This window comes from Herpailurus yagouaroundi, unplaced genomic scaffold, assembly GCF_014898765.1.
Source record: "Herpailurus yagouaroundi ecotype Mexico unplaced genomic scaffold, PumYag 187, whole genome shotgun sequence".
NCBI classification, from domain to species: domain Eukaryota; kingdom Metazoa; phylum Chordata; class Mammalia; order Carnivora; family Felidae; genus Herpailurus; species Herpailurus yagouaroundi.
The window spans coordinates 17,864,396-17,883,280 of record NW_024412418.1 but is presented as its reverse complement, the minus strand read 5'-3'; the positions used below and the strand labels follow the sequence as shown (position 1 = coordinate 17,883,280).

The following is an 18,885-nucleotide window of genomic DNA, read 5'->3' as shown; positions in this document are numbered from 1 at the left end:
CACGGAGGGCTCGGGTGCGGGCCCGGCTCTGGGGGCCGGGAGGGCTTGGGGAGGTCCACGCCGCCTCAGGCTCCCTCTCTAATGAGATTTCCCCATTGCCCAGTACGCCCAGCCCACCCTGCCTGCGTGCACCCTTAGTACGGGCGAGGAACCTCACAGGGGCCCGCCAGAATGTCTCCCACCCTCAGCCCTAAATTCTTCCCCTGACTTCGCCCCACCTTCAGCTGGGGCCCCCGCCAAGCCGTGGGGTTGCACAGGGTGATCTCCCTGCTGCACGCACTGCTCCCACGTCCCTCCCCGCCGGGCCGTCCGGGCTGGGGCTGCAGAGTGGCACCATCAGGAACCGGCTCAGAGGCCAAGCTTTGTCCAATCGAATGCAGCTCTTCTCTGGGAGAAGGCCGGCTCCCCCATGCCGGCTCTGAGGCCTTCACCACAGGTTGCCTAACATTTCTGAGAGCCGCTGTGGCCTCAAACACCAGGCCAAACCGTCCAGGAAGGAAAAACCCACTGCTGTCCCACCAGAGTCAGATGCTACTTGCAGCACAAAGGAAGCAATTCTAGTCCGGTTCACATCTTGGACTAATTAGTTTTCTAGAATTGCTTGGTAAACCGGAATGGTCTGGCCTAGCTTGGAGTCACAGTGGGGAAAGCATCTCTCCTCCGACCCCCAGGCCTATCTTCTCCACCGGCCCCTCCGCCTCAGGACCTGGAGCGGCTGACCCACGGCAGAGTCTCCCCGTGGGGTCAAGGGACCGCTGTCAGAGGCAGAGCTCAGGGCTTTCTGAGGGGGAAATACACTGCTCTTATTAAAACTCACGTGTTACGGATTAGAGGTGCTAAAAAGCCCTGTACTTGCCCAGATACGCATATGGATATAAATTTAGAACACACCAAGTCAGGAGTAGCTGTGAGCAATTTCTCTGCCTCTTCCCGGTGACTGCCCATCAGGCTCCATGGGAGCCACAAAGTGGGCACTGGGGCAGGAGGCCAGTCGTGTGAATACTGGGGCATCTTGGTTTGGCTCCTGAAAACAAAAAAAGAGGCTCCAGGAAAAAACAGAGAAACACGAAGAGCTAGCATCTACAGAGCACGCTAAGCTCCTGGCACCATTTCAAGCCCTTCACATCTCTTGACTCCTTCGATCCTCCTCTCTGTGTCACAAAGCAGGTACTATTATCCCATTTTACACACGGCGAAACTGAGGGCTGGAGAGGTGAAGTAACTTGCCCCCAACGACGCACCTGGGTAAGAGGCAGAGCTGGGATGCAGTCCCTGGCAGTGTCCCCCAGCCCCCGAGCTCCTACACGGTACCTTCCGCTGTCACTCAGCGTAGAGAGTTGGCCCTGGTCTTCTACTTTCTGCGCTCTTCCTCATCCCCCTCATCTTAGGGATGAGGAGTTTGAGGCACAATAGCCCCGTCTTTTGTCACCCAGATTGGACCACTATTGAGGGGAAAAAGGAGTGTCGTTGCCAAGGACGCCGGGACAGCAGGTGCAAGCGGGAACCAGCTCAGGCGAACCGAGACATCCGGTCACCGTCGTGTCAGGGTGCCTCGGTAAAGCACAGCCCCTGGCTCCCGCCGTCCGCCCAGGCAGTGGGAGGCCTCTGCCCACCCTGAAGCAGGCCCTCCGCACCTGCACGGCACGTACCCTACTTGTCAGGGTCTCACTTGTGCCTGCTTTCTCCCCAGACTATAGTTTCTCGAAGACAGAGACTTCCGCTCACGGGCATGTCCCATCCCTCAGCACAGGGGCCCACGACAGAACTCTTTGAATTGGTAAACGTGTGGCAGGTTCCTCACTCCGGGAGGCAAAGCCCTCTGGCTGCTAACGTGTGTTCAGGGGTCTGCTCTCACTCCAGAACTCTCTGCAGGGCTCCAGAGTTCTTCCCAGGGGCCTCCGAGTGCTACGAGGTCCAGGGCATCTGGCCCAACTCTCCGCAGGCAAACGAGCTCGGGAAATGGGGACCCGCTTCGTCTTTCATTCCTGGAAGCTCGAGTCGGCTTGGGTATTGGCAACGGGTGCCCTTCAGAAAAAGAAAATACTTCCCAGATAAAAAGACAACCATTTCACAGGAGGATTTTCTACCCAGGAGCAGTTTCCTGGGGCGGGGCTCAGTTGACTGGGGCTCAAGCAGTTTCGGGGCGGAGGCGGGGCCCAGCTAGGATGTTGTCGCGGAGCCTTCCCAGGGAGGGAGACGGCACATGTAGTTCTGCAGATGTCAGTGTGGCGCTGCGCCTCGGTGGAGGGGACCCAGCCATCTGTCTTTGGTAAGTGGGCCTCACTCCAGGGTGGCATCCGTGTGGGCGAGACGGTGCGGATTCCAGGGGAGCCGGCACACGGGCCGCCACATCTCCGCCCTCTCTCACGCCCCAGGGAGGGCTCCCGAGTGCTGTGAGGTCAAAGGCATCTGGCGCATTTCTCAGGCGCAACCTCCCCGCATGGTGGCCTCATGGGCAGGCAGCTGGTCCAGGAGGCAGAGTAGCACCCTTCCCACACCCCTGGCAGGGGGCGGCGTGAAAACGGGCCTCTCTCCACTTCACCGGGGTGCGGCTCCCTTGGCCTACGGGCCACACCTCCCCTGCACCTCACCTAGGGAGCTCACTGCTGCCATGTGCAAGAGCCCTGCCTGCCTCAGCCGTGCCCGGCGTCTGTGCCGACAAGAGACCGCAAACTCTTTCACCATATGGAAGCCAGACGGGCGAGGGCTTCCGACGTGATCGCAAACACAGTGAGGGCACTTGCCACCACCCATCAGCCTCTGCCAAGCAAGGCAGGCTTGGGAAGAGGCTGTGGCCCCGCTGTCCTGCTGATTTATCTCACAGACCCCTGGGGCGGGGGGGGGGGGGTCTTTTGTTTAGGGTCTCTGGATAGCATTCCTGCTTGGGTTCAGCAGAGAATAATCACACAAAACTTGCCTCCCCTTCCTCCACGGTCTAAGGCAGAAAGATGACCCATTCATACTGTCAGGTAAAGAGTTTCTAGAAACTTCTAGGAGGAGGTAGGGGCATGGGGCTCCTGAGGCCTGACAGAGATTAAGGGGGGAATTCCTGACCGGCAGCTGGTGGCTTTGACCCAAGCCACAGATGGCAGGACACCCAGCCGGTGCAGGCTCCTAGGACTGACCTTGCTTTCTGCACCCACATCCCCACTGCAGCTTCAGGAAAGACTCTGGCACTGGCTTCTGGACAGTAAAGCCATATTGCTACCATCTGTTGAGGACCTACTATGCGCTGAGCAAGCATAAGGTCACTCTGCAAGCATTACCCTCTTTCTAATACAGCCACCCTGCAGGGGAGGCATAATTGTTGGTGTGCGTTTTACAAATGTGGAAACTGAGGCTTTGAGAGGTTTGGACATACGTCCAAGGCCACATAGCTAGCCACAGGCAATCTTTCCGGCTTCAAAAGGAAAAACAAACAAACACAAGATTCTAGGGTCTTTCACGAGACCAAACTGCCACACACAAAACGCTGTGAGCCTGCTGGCTGGCCCAAAACCCGGGAGGCAGGCAGGCTGGAGAGAAGGTTCGCCTCAGTGGCTCACCCAGGCCCCACCCGAAACTCCCAGCGTCTACACCCACAACCTCACCTCCATCAGCCTTGAGGTCCGCAGGGAATGAATGGAGGGCTGGGCCGGGCCCCAAAGCCTCAGGTGTATTCTCTAGACCTCTCGAGAGTCTTTTCTCCCTTGATGTCCAATGTTAAAGTAGCAAAGCAGGGGCAAGTCCCAGACTGCTGTCCCGTCCGAGGTGGGGCATGAAAGTAGGGCCAGAAATCAGCCCGACCTGACCGCATCCCAGCTGCTACCCTGTCCTCATCCTCAGTTTCTGGAATGTCAACAGCTCAGCCTTGGAAGCCACTGTTAAGAAAGCAGAGTCCATTCCCTTTCGACCTGGGACTTCCCAGCACCGAGGCTCTCTGGGATCCTGGCGGTACTGCAGACAAAGGGGATTGTGGCTGCTGCGTTACAAAAACACTCCCAATGAATGAAGCCCCTAGGCCTGGCAGTTCCCAATCTTCTTTTCTGTGAGCCCGGGTGGCCCCAACAATGGGGCAGGAAGTCAGACGCAACAGGCAGCCCCCGCGGGCGCTTGTCAACGGCTGGGCCAGGATCCTGTCCTGTCTCCATCCCCTGTTATGTGGCACTGCCACTTCCTTTGTCTGCCCCCCTGTCCCTGGCTCATTCCCTGTCAGGGGCTGGACAGATGCCCACCCTCAGGCTGGCCACCCCGAGCCCGTGAACTCACGTCTGCTGGGGAAGAGGCCCCGAGTAGTTGAGGGCGAGCTGCCTAAATCACGCTGGGTGGAGGGGGTGCTGAACAAGAGACCTGGCTCCTGGGGTCTTGCCTCCTCTCTCCTGGGAGGCAGGGGGAGACCCAGCACCCCTGACGATGTGAACGCTGCGCTATCGTAATCAGACCTCCCTGCCTGAGCTCTGATCTGCCACTTCCTAGATGTGACCTGGGCGGCCCCTTTTATCCCTTTCAGGCCTCAGTCTGCTCATCTGTAAGTGGGAACAGTAATGGCTTCCTCCAGGAGCTACTGTGAGAGCTAATCAGAGAACTGTGTATGCAAAGTGCCTTATAAACGATAAAGCTTTGACTAGATTCTTCCAGCCCACGTGAAATAAATCAAATCGAATCACTCCCCAGCTTCCATACTTAGCAACAGCAGCCCATCTTGTGTAGGTGCTATGGGCAAACGAGCACGCAAGGGGCCCGGGTACCCCGCTGACTGTGGAGTGTGTGACCCTCAGTCTGCTTGGTCTCTGAACCAATGGGAGGATGAAATCCAGTTTTTTAAATCCTTGGGTGGTGGGTTGTGATAAACCTAAAGCGTGTACACATCACTCCTCCAAACAGTCCTCACTGAGGCCTTTGTGACATCTGGTCTACTTCTTCTCTGTCGCTCGCCTGGCTCCCTGGCTCCTGTCAGGCCTGTGTTAAAGTAAGCAAAGACAGGGGCCGAGGTGGGGGGTACATGGGAGGGAGAACACACGCACATGCTGAGTAGATGCGATGTTTAAGTTCACTATTGTTTCTGGGTTATTTATGCATTAAACACAATTTCGTTACTTTAGGCCTTCCAGAAGGTTGAGAAAAACAGTAATTATACTGATAATCGCAGCTCCCACATCCGAAGAGCTTACTGTTCACTACTTCCTTTAAATGTATCACCTCCCATGCTTGCCACAAAAACCTTTGGAAGCAGATCAAGTCATCTTCCAGCTGAGAAGTTGAGGCCCGAGAAATTAAGTATCTTGCCCAAAGTCACCCAGCTAGGGACTGGCAGGGCAGAGACCCCATGTGGTAGTTTGACGCCAGTGTCCAACCTTTAGGCTCTTTGTCCTATTTTGACAACTGAACAAAGTATTCAACTGCCTACTGAGTGCCAGGGACAGTTCTTGGTGTCGGGCACAGTGGGAACAAAGCCGATCTATGGTACATTCTAGAGGGTGAGGAGAGGGGGCAGACCATTAAGTAGACAAGTACAGACAAGCCGGGTAACATCGGGTAGAGGAAGGTGCTCTGAAGAAAAGAAAAAGTGGGTGAAGTGATGGGGAGGGACCAGGCGTGGGAGGAACGACCCCTGCACACGGCAGGACCATAAACAGTGGGGTCTTTGCTCTGCCACTTGAGAGGTTACTGGATGCGCCGGTCTGGGGAACACAGGCAAACAAGCGCTAATTCACCCAGTAGCCATTCTGATTTCTTTTCCTTCCACTTTGGGTAGCAGATGGGAGATTTAATGCACAAAAACGGGGAGGGGAAAAGAGAGAAAAGAGCTTAACGCTGCAAATCTTCTTGAAATGGCATTTAAGGGAACCCTAAGTCAGTAGCAGAAAGCCCTCACTGCCATCATCTCTATTATTTGATAAGAAAACACTTTCGCAAGCTGAGCAAAAGATTAACGAGCCCACTTCTTCAGACTGAGCACACAGCCTATCCGTGGCGCCTCCTATTTATGTGAAGCGCTCGGCTGAGGGGAGACCTCCCCCCTTCTGCATCTGGAGTAGAACAAAGAGGCGCCTCTCCTCTCTTTGCACCTCACTCCGTATGGGGAGTATCTCCCCACAACTTGGGGAGTGCCCCTTGAGGAGGCAGAATCTGGAAGCAGAGGGGCCAGCAGAGGTGACTCACTTCACACAGGGGGAAACTGAGGCTCGGGGTGGGGGGGGGGGGGGCTGGACGTGCTCAATCCCAGAGCCAGAGGGGCAGGAGCTGACCCCGACCCTGACGCTCAGGCACCTCTGAGGTTGTACTTCTCCACCGGAGAGCGGCTCCAGCCCCACCTAGACATATTTGCCTAGATACGCGGTCAGTGAGAACTTGAGAGAACAAAAAGCAAATTCTCTCCCCCGAATTCTTGTGTTTCTAAAATGTAGATTCAGTTTTGTCATGAAACACGTACTTTGAAACAACAGAAGTCCCTCTGTGACTTTTGCTGCCCAGGCTACCCAGCCTGTCCCAGTCTCCCGTGGCTGCCCTTGAAGGCCCAGTTAAAAGCCTTGGCTGTTCTGACGCCCTCCCCCAAGTCCGTCAGGCTTCCTGAGATCCCCCTGCACATGGTGGTGGTGCTGATGACAGAGCGTCCCATGTGCTGCTCTCAGCGCTGTCGGTCCATTAACTCCCTCCCCACCAACACCCCTGCCAAGAAGGGACCGAGGCACAGAGGCTGAATGCCATGCCCACTTTGTAAGTGGCAGGGCTGGGACTGAACCCAGGCAGGCTGCGCGGCCCGAGGGCCGACCCCACGCATCATCACGCAGCCGAGCTGTCTCTTACGCTGTCTGGTGGGTTTCGCTCATTTGCCGTCTCCTGTCTTGTTTCTGCCTCCCTCATTAGGCTGGAGACTCAGGCATATAAGCCATTCTTCATAATTCTCTTAATACCCCTTCCCTACTGAGCAACAGAAATCCAGGGAGAAATGTGAGTTAGTAACTAAAGCACTTAAGATGCTATCTGTCTCTGAATATGTGCCCTATAAATGCTGGCTATGATTAGCCACAATAGTGTCTGTAAGTGGTGGTAATGGTCATAGTTACACATCAGTGGTATTCGTAGTGGTTAGGTAAGTAATAGTATTTATTACTAACAGCAATGGCACTTGAAAGTCACACTTTAAGAAATGTCATTCTAGGGCAATGGAGACAGCCTACTGCAGGTGTCAAACATGTCATCTAAACACGTTTACGACCATTATAATGACGGGGAGGAGGGTGGGCAGCCACCATTTAATAAACACTTGCCGTGCACCAGGTGCTGAGCTACGTGCTTCATTGTATTATCTCATTTATTGCCACCTCACCTTCACCATTTCACCAATGAGGAAACTGAGGCCTAGAAACAGGAGCTGACGCTTCATACTGCTGGAAGACGGCGGAGAGAACACCTCCGGGATGACCCACGAGGCTCCTGGAGTCTTCCTCTTCTTCCCCAGCACCTAAAACCATAGGTGAGCGACTTCCGGGGGAGTGGGTGGGACCCGTGACGGCCGACACCTTTGCTGGCTCCATCGCTTCCAAATTCTGTGCACATACCTGCTGGAAACTTCTTGACTAGCATGACACGGAACAGAGCGGCCAAGAGCTGGGCCAGACACACACTATCTGCTGCCAGGATCTCACCTGGACAAGGGTTTCGACCTGCGAGCAGGCCCTGTAGTCTCAGCAGAACTAACGCTATGCGGACTGTGTTCTCAGATGACTACCACATTGGCCCCTCGTCCCTCCTGAGCCTGTCTGGTGGTGCAGAACCACATGCCAGGCTGCTCCAGGCTGGGGCGTCGGGGTGGATCTCGGTAGGAATGCCTCTCCTCCCAGCACCAAGGCAAACAGAGAAGAAAGGGCTTCCCCCTTTACCCTCAGAGGGGTCCAGGCATCAAGTGGGGAAGGAAAACCAGCCAATCGCAGAAAGCACTGAGCTGGATGACAGGTCCAGGGCCCTCCAGGCCACAAGCCCGGTCCACGATCCATCCTGTACCACGACTCCTGTTCTCCGGCTCTGCCATGCCGCCCCTTTCTGTCTCTCCTAGGTACCATGTTCTCTCCCACCGCGAGGTCTCTATGTGCTGTTCCCTCTGCCAGGGACAAATGGTCATGCTAATAATCATAGCAGCTAACATCTGGCATTTACTGTGCCCCAGGTACTGTTCCAGAAGTGTTAGGAACGTTAACTCACTTAGACCTCACACCTTGCAAGTGACTGTAATGCCATGTCAGTGGTCTGCAGAACCCAAGCTTTGGAGGGACTGACTGCCCAAAGGCTCTGAAATCAGTGAGTGGCAAGGCCAATCTGAAAGGCATGGTGTTGAATAGCAGTCCCCTCCTCAGATAGGGCTCTAACAGCCGAGGAAATCACGACACCAGACGCTCCCAGGCTCCATCTCAAATCAGGCTGGCTAGGCTCCCACGCTCCTCCTGGCTTAGTGTCCTGAACACCAGGACACTCCCTCTACAAAGGGGCACCGTGCGGGCCCGGGGAGAGGGAAGGGGCTTAAGCAAACACACTGCCTTGTGCACACGTGGCTTGCGTCATTTCTAGTATTCCCAGATATCCCTCAAAGGCCTGGCTTTGCTTTTGCTGCTGCTGCTGCTGCTGCCGCCAGATCAGATGCACTTGGGATTGCTACCTGCTGAGCCCGGGCCCTCCAGCCCCCAAGGTTCTGAAGCAGAAAATTAGTTCTCCTCCTGTGTACCTCAGCCCCCTCTGCACCTCGGACCGTATCTGTCTCCCTCGTGTGCTCTGCCTGATGATGCTTTCTCCCGGACACTTGCGGGCGAGCTGGCAGATCTCTTGCCGCTCCTGTGTGTCCACGCGACCTGTCTCCCCACTTCCCAGACGCCTCGTCCCCCGAGGCGTGAGGACCAAGGAGGTACCTTCCACCCAGGAGGCCATTTCAGCCAGCTCATCCCTCTGCCCCCAGGCATGACTAGCAGGGACCACACTTAGCCAGATGGCTGTCCATTCTCCTCCAGACCTCGGGGGAAGGAGGCTCCCCCATCTCCATGGGCAACCCTGGATCTCTGACAGCAAGTTCTTTCACTTTTCAAGCCCGGTCTCGGGTGATGGCATGCCCTGCAGGGCAGCAGCTGTGACTAATCCTGGGTTTGAGACCCTGCCTCGTGCCTCGCTGGTGTCTGTGATGCAAAGCCGGCGGCAAGAAAGGCGCTCTGGGAGGGTGCAGGGAGGCTCTGTCTGAGAGGCTCTCCCAAGGTGGCGGGGGAAGTGTCCTGGGAATGGAGAGGCAGGTGGGGCTGGAATGGCCCCAGTGGAGGTGGCCCCCAAGGCCAAGACCCACCCGGGATTGCCTTGAGAGCTTTAGGACCAGGTCTGAGTAGCCGGGTGGGACGGCTGTAGCTTGGCACTGTGAAGGGCAAGGGCTTTCGGGTCAGAGGGACCTGGTTCAAGTCCCTGCCCGGCCACTTAGCAGCGGGTGCCCCTCTGGCCTCATGTCCTCATCTGTAAAATGGAGGGAATCCTGGGGCACGTGGTGTGGCTCAGTCAGTTAAGTGGCCGATTCGATTTCCGCTAGGATCATGATGTGTTAGTGAGTTTGAGCCCTGTGTTGGGTTCTGCGCTGACAGTGTGGAGCCTGCTTGGGATTCTGTCTCTCTCTCTGTTCCTCCCCAACTTGTGCTCTCTCTCTCTCAAAATAAATAAATAAACTTAAAAAATTTTTTTTTAAATGGAGATAACGCTAGCACCTACCTTGCTGATCTGTGGGGCAGGAAAGAAACACAAGTGGGTAGAAATGCCCTCTAGAAGGAAGAGCTGGCCGCTTTATGTGCGCTATCTCGCTTCATCTTCCCCGTTTTACAGGTGAGGAGCCGGAAGCGTGGAGGGGCCCGTGTGGGAGGCTGGACCTGAGCCCAGGCCTGGGCACAAAGCCTGGGGGCTTTCCCCGGTGCCGCCGGCTCCCCGTTCCGCGCAAGCCTGCCCGAGAGTGCCTGCCCGTCCCTTGCAAAGCACCCCGCCCGCCCACCCTGAGCTCCTATTGTTTCTGCCACTCCCTCCTCCCACCTCCACTCCTCCCAAATCCGGAGCAGGAGCAGGACGCTCCGGGGAACAGGGCCCCTTCTGGGGAGACACGAAAGCCCCGCTGAGCAGTGCAGAGGCAGCACGTGGCCTAGCAGGGAAGCCATGATGACCTTCACACAGGAGGGGTGAACACACGTCCCACCCTTCATCAGCATGGATGGGGTCACACAGCCCCCCTGTGGGAAGGAAGAAGGGTAATTTCCTCAGAGCAGAAATCTGAGCACAGACTTGAGTGGCACCATCAGTGTCGCCATGTGGCCAAACCCGTGCCACCAAACTGAGCTCTGGGACTACCCCCCCCACCCCCCACCATCACGCTGGCAATCAGAGACCCTGTCTGATTCTGGCTGGGCGGACGCCCCCACTCCTGACATGGGACACAGGGAAGAACTTCAAGAGTCAATGATGTGGGGGATACAGCGGGGGGAAAGACACAGACAGGCATCCCAGCCATGCCCAGACTCACAAAGCCAGGGCCCTGCAAAAACTCCAGCTCCTCGTGGGCAAGGGGAGGAAGTCTCCCAGAGGTCTGGTGAGAATATCAGAGTGGCAGTGCCTCAAGGAGACGTGTGGCCCAGCCTGCAGCCGAGTGTGGGCTCAGTGGGCCCAGGAAGGGCCAGCCAGGGCCTGCCCCGTCGGCGTGGGTCCAAGTGCAGTGGGATCCACTTCAGCAGCCCAGAGCCGGGCCACCAGACAGCTGTCAGGCTGTCCGCCAGCCTGGGTATTTTTAGGGTGTCCTCCTTTTGGTGCCCAAATCTCAAACGTTTGGATACTTTTTTCCTAATCGTGGCTCCAATTTCTCATGTATCTAATAGTCATTTGAAATGATTCATGGAAAAATGCCTTAGCTACCAATTTCTTTGTGCCACAGACAGTGTGGTTTTTAAATAACAAGCTACTTAAACACACACGTGTGCACGTAACCACTGAAGCTCTGCTATCACAATTACACACAGACAACGACCCAGGTCACAGAGAAACTCTGGTGCCGTTTTAGAGCACTGGGGGCTGGGAACCGTCCCAGGGGAAAAGCCAGAGGGCAGCCGCAAAGACATCCAAGGGGTTCTGGGCTCAACGCCTGCAGAGGGACACCTCCCTGGCCTGCCCCACAGCCAACAGCCACGGTCACGGCCAGAGGGCCAAACAGCCCAGGCCAGGCCAGTGGGCCCAAAGAAGGCTCATCTTCTCCCAACCACCTTTGCTTGGGTGACCAGGCCCAGTCCAGCGCCCTCAGGACCTCACCAAACAATAAGCAAGCTTCCCCCGCCGCAACATTTTTTTCCTTGCCCTTTCTCCTTCCCGGCCAACTCTGGAAACCACAACAATTTCTCCACAAAGCAGAAACAGCTGGGGCTTAGGGCCTAGGCTCTGGTTCCACCTTCCAGCTGGGTGCTTCGCCAGGAAGCCTGGGGCCTCCACCTGCTGCCTTCTTGCTGGGTGTCAGCAGAGTGCCCTACCTCGGCCCTGCATTCTCTGTCCACCTTGAAGATAACGACGATCCAGCAATGACACCAGTCATAACAGCAGCAGTGGTAGCATTTACTGGGAATCTACTTTGTGTGTGTACTGGGTCATTACTGCCGTAGGTCTCTTGTAATGAAAGACAGTACTGTCTGTGCAGTGTTGTGAGCGGAGCTTATGTGGCCCTGGCAAGTTATCAAATCTCTCTCTGCCTCCACTTACTCATCTGTAAAATGGGGCTGTGACGCACACCCACTTCCCGTGTGTACACCAGTGAGTGTTCGCATGTAAAGTGCTCAGCACAGGGCCTAGCACACAGTAAATCCTCAGTAAGTGTCGACTATCACTATTCAGTCCTTACAACGGCGTCATCACCATCCCTCTGTTTACAGCAGAGGCCCAAGGGGTCTGAAACCTTGCACAAAGTTCTCAGGGTCCGTGAACGCAAACCACCTGACTCCTGGGCCCCTGCATTCCCAGCTCGCCGGGTTTGCCACGTGTCCGCAGGATTTCCCGTGTTTCACGGTGGCTGTTTTGAATGAAGTAGGGTGCGTTGCACCTTTGTTTTCCGTGACTGTGGGGGCACTGGGGGGGTGGGCCTGGCTGCGGAGTAGGTGTGAGAACCACAAAGTTGACAAGACCTGGTGCCACTCAAAGGCAACAGCCAGCTGGGGTGGGGGCCGGGGAGAGCAGCAGCCTTCTGTCGTCAAGGCCGCGGGTCACCTTCCTCCACCCTGCGGTACAGAGCCCCTTGGGCTCTCTCGCGCCCCAGGGCCTGCTGGGCGGTGGAATGCGTGCTGGTGGGTCTTCCTAAACCAAAGCCAGTCTTTCTCACTCCCGGGACCTTCAGGCACACAACTCTCCAGCCCATGGACAGAGCCAGCAGGGAGGCCATGTTGGCCTCCAGGTGAGGCGCATGCCAGCATTTATGATGTTCTGGGCAAATTATAAAAAAGGATCCTCTCTAGTGAGAAAAAAATTTAAAAGCAGTCAAGACCAATTAGAAAAGGCACTCTGTCTGCAGGCGGACATGACCCTGTGCTTGTCCCCTGCCTGTGCCCCTCATTGGGTCCTCTTGTGCAGTGCCGAACCTTCCCATCTGTTCTTAGCAGCCCTGCTCCCAGATGGGGAAGGGTTAGGCTCCTGTAGTGAGAGCAGCAGGCCTGGATCCTGAGGCTATTCAACCAGTAACCTGCCAGACTGTGATGTTTTTGTCTGTGACATGAGGGGACGGGGCACAGCGTACCTCAGATCCCTACCAACAACAAAGAGGACAGTGGCATCATCATGATGACAACAGGTGACAGAGGCCCAGGTACCACCCACACACTGTCCTGCGTGCTTTTTCTCAGAGCCCTGGCTCACTCCGTTCTCAGGCAGGTGTGATACCTGTTTTCATGAAAGAGGCAAAGGAATTTCAGAGAGCCCAGGAACTGAGCAACAGAGCTGGAAAATCAGAGACGGAAGCCAAAACCTATCATGAGCCTCAAAGAGCCCTGGGTGTCTCAACCCTGGGTGAAAAGTCCCATCGCACGCCAGGGCCAGGTCTTGATTCGTGTGAATCATCAGCCGCTTCCTCAGAGGCACGCAGGCTGGCACCAGTCGGTCAGCCAGCACACCGGGTGGTGCGCCCCTCCCAACCTGGTGTGCAGCCCAAGAGAGACCCCTACCGCTCATTGTTCAGAGCCATCCTCGGGGGGTCCAGGTTGGGGTTCTCCATGGACTCCATCTGTGGACACCGCAGGAAGTAGTAGAGCGTGTGGAGGGCGTCAGGGGACCAGGTGACGGGCTGGGGTGGCTGACGGGCCTGGCGGGCGGGGCTGGAGCCAGGACAGAGCGGGTGGCGCCCCTGCATGTGATGCATGGCGCGGGAGACCAGGTCACCTGGCGGGGAGGGCAGAAGGGAGAGACAGAGAAGAAAACGTCTGAGTTCGCTGCCCACATTCCTCCAAGGCTGCTTGTAGCTAATGAGAAACCGCTCCCCTTGCCTGGGCGCCTAATTACTGTTTACCCCGGAGCCAAGAGGCGGGGGAGGTGGAAACTGTCACCCAGACACGCACAAGAGCAAGTAAGTTTTCCTTTCGCTGCGGGTTTTGCCTTAGTAGCTGAACTAAAAAGCCCTGGCAGGACCGTCTTATGCTAATGCGGTTTCTTTTTCGACATCCCCACTCCCTCCAACACCCCATGGCTCTCTTTGAGCCAGGGAGTCCCAGCGTCAGACACCCAGCACCAGGGTGTGACACCAGCAGGGAGGTGACGGCCCCAGGTTGTCGTCCTGTGCAACGCCCAGGTCCTTCAGCAGGGAAGGCGCCTCCATCCCCAACACGTCAGGTAACACTGCCATCATCGCCACCATTGAGTGCTCACTACATGCCGAGTGTTCGGTTTCCTACAAAAGAGCTTTCGTTCGACCCTTATGATGCTGGGGCCAAGTATTATCCCCCAAATACAGATGAAGAAATGGAGGCTTACCTGGTAAACAAACACTTACTGACCCCCTCCAGTCCCCTGGTCACCGGGAGGCCACCGTGTACAGAACTTAACCAGCCAAGGTCCTGTGGCTAGTAGATGGTAGAATCTACACTTGAATGCAGGTCTCTGACTCCAAAGACCATGAGCTGAACTGTGACCCAGACCTGACCCACTGAAGTCTGTGGGGTCCTTGGGTCCCCATATCCTGCGCTGTGTTTCTGCCCAAGTCAAGTCTTTTCAATATCCCCGCTGGCCTGGGACAGGAAATGTCCCATCATTGTGTGAGGCCACAATGCTGAGAAAGGATGGGCCAAACAGCCCCAGGCACCTGCCGGCCCCTCTGTTCCGGGAAAAGTGTCACCCTTCCATTCTCCTCTGGCCTGAGAACTCAAAGGGGGGTGGTGGGACACGACTCCCCTGTGGGCCAGCTTCCCCCCCACCTCCTCTGGATGAGGCCGGCCCTAAGGCGAGAAAAACAAGCAGGTTTTAACCTGGCGAAGAGAAGCGTCATTCCATGTTTGGCAGCACCAGTTCATTTATTCAATTGATCTTCATTTATAGCTTCTTCGAGTCTGGTTCTCTGCCCCACTGCATCCTAGCACCCTGCACAGGGTCTACCACATGAGAGGTGCTCAGCAAACATTTACAGAATAAAAAAACTAGCCTTGCGCATTCATTCCATTTCATTTCAAAATACAGCTTCTGGGTGTGTGTGGGGGGGTGGGGGGCTGCACTTAGGTCCATTAGCGGCCAAGTTCTCCTGGGACAGCCTCAGCAAGGGAAAATGACACCCCTGGAACTGGAGATCTCCACCAGGAAAGAGAGCCCTGTGCCCCCACCCCCACCTCCTCCCTCCTTCCTCTCTCTGCACCTGACTCTGCTCCTCGCTGGTACCCCCTGGAGCAGCCGAGAGCGGGGACGTGTGGACACCCGGCTCCCATCCTCAACGCTCTGCTTTCATCGGTCTGGGGTGGGACCTACGCATCCTATCTTGTAAAAGCTCCCTCGGCGAATCTAATGTCTGGTGAGGTGAGAGAATCAGCAGGTTAACAGGTGAGAGCGCAGATCCCAGAGTCAGGCACTCCGGGCTTCCAGTCAGGGCTCTGGTACCTGCAACCCTGTGCCTTACGTAAGTTTCTCACCAGAGCCTCCATCTCCTCATCCGTAAAATGGAATAATCGTATCTCACCTAAACATTCGGAGGACTCAAATAAATAATAAATGTGAAGCACTTAACGTCATGCTTGGCACAGAGTCCTTGGTAAAGATGAACTGTAACGCCATTATTACTACTCTTGTTCCTCTCTTCTCCAGGCCACCTCCCATGGCCTCGCTTCCAGGACTTTTTTCCACGCCATTAAGCCTTACCCCACATTTCCCAGGAGAGGAGGAGTCTGAGCCCTGCGATGCCAGCTCCCAGCCCCGCTCTCGGACTCCTGGGCGGCAGAAACTGGCACCGACAATCCTGCCTCCCAGCAGCGAGTTGCACAGCTAACTTGGCTTCAAGAAGTTGCAACCTGGCTTCCATTTCTCCAGGTCGAAATGCCATAACTTTTGGCAGGGTCACAGAACCAGGGGGGAGAAGCCAAAGAATCCCTGATTGCATCAGAGAGAGAGAAAGAGAGAGAGAGAGAGAGACCTTGTGGAAATGCTTCAAAGGCTCGACAAGGTAGAAGCCATTATCATTCATCATGTTTATGATTATTTTATTGTTACCGGTGTAGAACCCTTTCGGCAGCACATTCCCAGCCAGGATGCAGGCAAGAAAATCGAGTAAGAAAGTAAGAAGTGGAAGCAACTCTTAAGTGTTCCCTAAAGGGAAGCCAGGTACTGAGAGAGCCCTTCCAGAGGTTCGGGGGACAAAGGCAGCAGTGTGGCAGCTGGGGACGGAGGTCCCCAGACTCTCGGTCACAAGCCCAGCTGCGTGCCTTCGGTCTCTCACAGACCAAGAAGCAGATGCCTGCAGACAACTCAGATCAGGCATCTAAAAACTCACACGGCTCTGCAGCCCTCATTCACAGCCAAAGCAAACGGCTCGCTTTGGGTTACTCTCCCCAGGGTGGTTTTCCTCCCTGCTCCCTGATATTTTTTAGGCTTGAGAGTGGGGAAAACATAGATTAAATCTCATTTAATCTGCACAACCACCCCATAAGGGAGGTATTTCCAGTTTACAAATGAGGAAACAGGCTCGCGGACGTTAAATGGTGGTAAGTGAACCAGCCGGGACTTAACCTGGGGACCCTGCACCCCAAACGCATGCTCTTGGTCACTGCTCCACAGTGTGGTCTGCATACTGGGACAGGTCTGCAAACTGTGTGTTACTTTTTTTTTTTTTTTTTTACTGGATCACAACAAGTTAATTCCAGAAATTGAGAGTGAGCTTTAAGAGAGTCTCAGAGTTGAGGCGCCTGGGTGGCTCAGTCTGTTAAGTGTCTGACGTTAGCTCAGGTCATGCTCTCGCAGTTAGTGAATTCGAGCCCTGCATTGGACTCTGTGCTGACAGCTCAGAGCCTGGAGCCTGCTTTGGATTCTGTGTGTCCCTTTCTGTCTGACCCTCCCCTGCTCTCTCTCTCTCTCTGTCAAAAATAAACAAACATAAAAAATTTTTTAAAATAAATCTCACAGTAATTTGACAGAGTGATTATATGTCTAATAATTTTTTACAAATTGGCTTGCGTTTTACATGTCTTTGATTTTATTTTTTAGACACTCATTTTCATTGTATTTTATAGAAGCTTCGGTCGGCAATTAAGAGTGGGGACGCAGATTCCCTGGCCTGTCACCATGGCTGATTTGAGAAGTCATGGCCCAGACTGGATGACACTCTTGATTTAGTGCAGGTGGGCACTCAGAGCTGCTTCAGAAATGCCTTTGCGCTGGAGAATCAGCTGATCCTAAGCTCAATGAAACCTCAGTCTGAAGCCCAGAAACGCCCACAAGGCACGGAAAAGCAGGCCCTCACTGCTTGCTAATCATGAGAGCCTTGGTTAGAGGCGCTACAGGTTTCTGGTCTGTCCAACGCCGTCTGGCTACCTTTAAAAAGAAGGTATCTCGTGTGCCCTCCCATTTACATGTTGATGGGGAGAGAGGGACAGAGAGACAAGCACCTGAGTTCTCTATGCAGCTGGACCTGACATAAAAAAGAAACTTCTAAACCCGCCTGGCAGGCTGGTCCTGGCTCAAGTGCAGGGAGTTAATGCGTGTTAAACCCGGGGTAAACTCTAAGGTCCAAGGAGTTCAGTGCCAAGTATCACTAGCCTCATTAAGTTCTTCAGTTTCATAAAATCTGCATTATCTGCCTCCACCTTTGTCTCCTCCCTCCTGCAGAGTGGGTTCACAAAATCCCTGGTTTCAGGGTGAGGGAGGTGGGGCAGCATGGCACATGACACAGCCTGTTCAGTCGTCTGGGGAAAGATGCTACGGGGATGCTTCTTCCCTCTGCCCTGAGGAGTGGCTGGGCCAGGATGTGGACAGATCCTACGTGGGTTTTAGGAGGCAAACACTGGACAATTCAGAACTCATTCCTCTGCACACACGCACATGTGCACACAAGCATGCACACACACACACACAGACACACACACACACAGACACACACACACACAGACACACACACACACGATGAGGCACTATTCTAATCACGGGGACACAGTACAGTGGGGACCAAAACAGAGAAAGTCTATTCTCATGAAGCCGACATTCTAGGCAGAGGAAAGAGATGATGAACTATTTACAAGTAAATAGTTACAAGTGTTTTGAAAGAACTGAAGTTCTAAGAGGGAAGATGGAGGGATGAGAAGGGGGTGCTCAGGGAAGACCTGTCTAATAAAGTATCATTTGGGCAGAGACTTGGAGAAAATGAAGGGCGAACATATTTGGGTTTCTGGGGGGAAATGGTCACAGGCAGAGGGGACAGCTAGTGCAAAGGCCCTGGGCTGGGAGAATCCTGGCCAGGAGGCCAGGGTGGCTGGAGCACAGTTAACAGGAGTAGAGCAGTAGGCAATGAAGCCAGATCATATATTAGATCTTGGGCTATGGTGAGGATTTTGGATTTCACTGAGCGAGCTGGGAAGCAATGGGGTAGGGGGATGGAGGGATACTGAGCAGATGGGTGGTATCTGACATGGCTCTAGTTTGGGCTGAGTTGACAGGAGTGGAGGTGGCAAAAGGGCAAACTAAAACTTGGGCTGTTTATAAAAGGAAGAACCAATAGGGGCTGAATGTTAAGGGCAGATGATGGCAAGCCCTTCCCTTGAGGAAAGTTTCTGAATGGGCTTCCCTTTGCCCGGCTGTGGACGGTAACGCCCACAGAAGCTGCCATGGTAAAAGGAAAGGATCAGACTCCAAACCTGATCTCAGCTGAGATGCTGGTGGCTGTGCCGCTAGCCACATCTAGGAAGCCCGCAGCCCGAAGCAATTCGAAGGGTGGCCACTTAAGGCAGACATACCTGAACCCACTTCCTCCAGGGTCCCGGGGCAGCTATGTACCGGCCCTGACTGCTGTGGCGCCCCCAGGAGACAGACAGCTGGAAGTCCTGCTTTCTCTCCCAACCCTGTTATGAATCTGCTCTGTGACCTTGAACCAGGCACTTTCTTTCCCGCTCTGGGAAGGGAGAGGAAGGATGGAGGGAGGGAGGAAGCTGTGTCCTGAAGAAGCAAAAAGGTTGTCATTCACCATTCAGAAAGCTCAAGGAAGTCAGAAATGGGAAGGGGGAGAGCTGAGTGAAACTCCATCTGTTTCCACACCATGCACTTCTGTCCCTGGATGTGGGACCGCCCACCACTGGGAGGTCCCATGGCACAGGAAGGGAGAACTAAGGAGGAGTGGGCAGTTTGATTTCTTAAATAATTGGGACGAAAGAGAGAGAGAGAGACAGAGAGAGACACACAGAGAGAGAGAGAGAGACAGAG

The 18,885-nt window shown here is 54.8% G+C and overlaps 1 protein-coding gene across 2 annotated transcripts in view; it reads right to left on the bottom strand.

The window, feature by feature from the left end:
* ABTB2 (ankyrin repeat and BTB domain containing 2) overlaps positions 1–18,885 on the bottom strand; it is a 174,238-nt gene that overhangs the window by 25,844 nt on the left and 129,509 nt on the right. For both annotated transcript variants that reach the window (XM_040495479.1, XM_040495480.1), the window contains exon 3: positions 13,173–13,386. In XM_040495479.1, the coding sequence (XP_040351413.1) occupies positions 13,173–13,386 (214 nt within the window). The remainder of the gene's footprint in view (positions 1–13,172; positions 13,387–18,885) is intronic.